Source organism: Arachis ipaensis, chromosome B10 (assembly GCF_000816755.2).
Source record: "Arachis ipaensis cultivar K30076 chromosome B10, Araip1.1, whole genome shotgun sequence".
Taxonomy (NCBI): Eukaryota; Viridiplantae; Streptophyta; class Magnoliopsida; order Fabales; family Fabaceae; genus Arachis; species Arachis ipaensis.
In genome coordinates this window covers 100621485-100625400 of record NC_029794.2, presented here as the reverse complement: position 1 = coordinate 100625400, position 3916 = coordinate 100621485, and the positions used below count along the sequence as shown (strand labels likewise).

Here is a 3916-nt window from a genome sequence, read left to right as displayed (position 1 = left end):
TTTTTTTAAAAACAATTGGACATTCTTTAATTAAATTATTTTAATTCAAATAATTAAAATATGATAATACACCTTAAATTATTTTAAGATAGAAAATTAATATTTGTATGTATGCTATAAAGTTTATTTAATTATTCCAATAAGTTATGCTCGTTTTTATATCTAATATTCACGTAATAACTTAAAATTATATTGTCTATTTTATTATTTTATTACGTATATGATTTGATTTTTACAAATATCACATACGTTTTTAATTGTATGTATTTAAAATGTGTTAAATCATGCTATTATTATTGATAAAAGTAGAAAGTACAAACATTATTTGTATTTGTTTATATAATTTACATCTTAAATAAAATTAAATATTTTTTCAAAATATAGAGAAGAAGAAAAATAGCTAGGAATTGAAAGCACTAAATAACAAATGATTAAAAATTAAAAAGAAAAATTAAAAAAAAACAGTAGAACTAGCCCAAGACATTGGCTTAAAGTATAAATTAGCTCATCATTATTGTCCAAAATCTAATTTATTGTCTTATATATGTAGGGCAGGCAATGGGTAGGGTAGGAAAGGGTTTAGATTCTATCCTAATCTTATTTGCGGATTGAATTTTTTTTTTTAAATTCTACCTACCCTACCCGCGGGTTGAGAATCTCTCAATCTTAACCCTACCCGCACCCTAAAGTTCTAAACCATACCCTATTTGCAGAAACAAAAAAAAATTTCAAATAAATATAAAACTCAACAATTCCAAATTTCATACATATTAATAAAATAAAAAATAAAAACTAAATTCAAATTAAAATTAAAAACAATAAAATCTTAAAAAAATTCAACATAAAATTATAAATAATATGATTATCAATTAATTTAATAATTATTTCAAGTTTTTATAAAAAGAAGACTGTGAGTACAAAACTCACTTTTTTTACTATATACATAACTTTTACATATATATTATATAATATATTAAGAGTGCGAATATGATAGAGTAAGGTATATCCTAAACTCGTACCCTACCCTACCTGCAGCAGATAAGGTAGACAACTCTACTTGAATGGATTGGTCCGAAGTATCCGGAGGTAGGGTATATATTGCGTGGTAAGCCTATATATATGTATTGATTTTGGTTCAATTAATAATTTATTTAACTCAAATAAATAGGATACGTGATTATGTATTATTTTATTAAGCATCATCCTCACATAAAGGTATTTTTACCGTCTGTCGTCCCCTAATTTATTAACTAGATTCAAAGCCAAGTAGCATTTCTTTTTCTCCTCCATTTATTTTTCTTCTCGGTAATCCATTCATTAATTTGCGGGCAATTAAAACATAACACGAGAAAGCATAAGTCTGCAAAAGTACTTGGCCAAAAACCACAAGAGACGTTACATGTTGCAATTCGATCATTCTATAGTTATAAGCTATAACTCCACAATTTTGACTACCCTAATTATGAATAATCAAAATCAATTCCAACAAGGAACCAAAAAAGTGAATAAATCTCATATAAAAGCGTTGTCGTCAACCTTAATTAGAAGAGCCAGTGCAGGTTATTATAATTCTACATGGTTGATTTGATTCCTTAATCAGAAGATTAGATCCTGACAAAAAATATAGTTAGCTCAGGCCCACAGTTATTCACACCATCAGGGCTCAGCATATACAAAGTCTCAGAATCTTTGGAGCCCACAACGTGTTCGAAATGTGCACGCATGTAAGAGAACTCTCCATCTCCACCGTCCACGTCAGATCTCCCTAACAAAACACCAGCACCCATGGATACAGCCTTGAGAAGCTCCATCACGTGAAGATCCTCCTCTGTGGCTTCCCTCTTCACAGCATAACCAACTTTCTTGCCGTTACAAAACATGGTCCACAACGGTTCCTCCATTATCGTTATCTTGTCCTTCTCCGGCCGCCTCTCGCATTCGAGGGCGATCCTAACCATCCCAGCCGCCATCTCCCTCTGAAGAACACCGGTCTGCATAGATAACTCAACCACGAACGAAGGGAGGCACCTCGGATTCTCTTGAAGGGAAAGGCTTACGCGTCCTTTGCGGTAACCGAACAAGGTGCCGCAAACTTTGGTGCCGCTTAGGTTGACGGCCCTGTGAGGACCGTCTCCGCCGGGGGTTGGGAACTTGCATGAAGGGGCAAGAATGGGAAAAGAGCGGAAGACAGAGCGGACGGCGCGGATGAATTTTATTTTGTGTTTCTTCTTCTGGGACGGTTGGACGAGGGAGATTTTGGAAGGGGTTGGAAGAGGTGGTGGTGTGGGAGGTGTGGCTACCGTTCTTGTTGATGCAGTTGAAGAGCGTGGAGAATAATATACGGATTGCGGTGTGTTTGATGCGGATCTTGACTCCTCCATTGGTCGATGACGACGATGTTCATGAACCATGAGGAGGAGGAGATCAAGAACAGCAGTGCCATGGAGGGAAGGGGGAGAGAGATAGATTGAGATGTGTGTGTTTGGGTGTTACGGGTTAGGGCGTCAACGTTTGGTTAAGACTTTTGCGGGCATAAGATGGATCTTTTGTCCTTTAATTCTCCATCTTCCTATTATTTCTCTGCCTTCGTTTCCCTGCTACTCTTGTAAATGCTTTAAATAGCATGCCCGTAATTCATTATATTCCTTTAGAATGGGCAATTACTTTTCATTTAGGGGAAAAAATCAATTACTTTTATAAAATATACGTTAAGATATAAAAAAATATATAAAATAATACATCATGCATATATATACATATAAATAATTTAAGGCAACTACTCTTATGAAGATGCCAAAAACATCTTCTCGTGATGATTCTTGTTTAAAAAGTGTAATTTATTTGTTTAGCAACACTTTGAATAAAGGTAATACTTTTACTTCAAATAAAAATTAAGTCCTATAATTTATCATCTAATAGTCAAAATAAAATATCTTCACCTGATGACAATCATAAAATCTTCGTTAGAGTAGCTACCATAATTTAAATGTATAAATCTAATTACAGAAAATCAAAATTAGAAATTTTTTGGAGATGTTACTTTTTTAAAAGTTGTTGAAATATAGCTATGAAACAGTTACATATAAGTTTTAAAAAAAATTATGATCGAATTATATATACTTAATATTTCAATTGTAGTGTCAACATAAATTAAGAAATTAAATTAGACGATAAAAAACTATAAGGCGAAAACACAACTAAATTGCAGAAATTAAAAAAACAAAAAATTAAAGAATATATATATATTATTAAAAATCTTAAAAAATAGGTTACAAGTGTTTGAGAAAGAATTGAATTCTTTACAAATGTTTAATGCTAAAGAGGTTCAAAGTGTTTTGAATTTTTAAGTGTTTTTTAAAAGAACTAAATTTCTTATAATATTTGCTTAAGACCTTATTTATAAAGTGAATTACTAATTCAGTCTCTGTTTATTTCTCAAGATGACAATGCGATTTTTCACAATAAAAATGATCGATTTTGGTCTTTGTTTTCTACTTCTGTGACACAATGCGATTTCTGTAGGTGTTTTTCTGTCAACTCTAAATGAAAAACGCTGATGTATTAAGTTCAGAAATGGACAATGGTCTAATTATTTTTAAATTTAAATTGGTTATGGATTTATTTGTCCTTATTCTTTAAACAATATCTTTTTCAAATTATTTTTTATTATTATATTAATATTTTTTCTAATATTAAATTAATAGATTAATAAATGGGCAAAGTCTCAATTCCCTGGTCGGCAATGAAATCTTATACCTACCTCGAAGAGTGCTTTCTGAAAAGTTTGCAAGAAAAAATTTATGCAAACAATACTATCCTAATTGAAACTCGTTACATGCCTTATAAAATAATGTTATGGTTTAAATAGTATTTATATTTTAATAACTAACCATAGAGAAGACACTTACAAATATTT

At 31.1% G+C, this 3916-nt stretch overlaps 1 protein-coding gene across 1 annotated transcript; it reads right to left on the bottom strand.

Moving 5' to 3' along the window:
* LOC107622307 (protein MIZU-KUSSEI 1-like) lies at positions 1373-2642 on the bottom strand. The gene has a single exon (XM_016324169.2). The coding sequence runs from the start codon at positions 2409-2411 to the stop codon at positions 1605-1607; it is 807 nt and encodes a 268-aa protein (XP_016179655.2). The 5' UTR covers positions 2412-2642; the 3' UTR covers positions 1373-1604.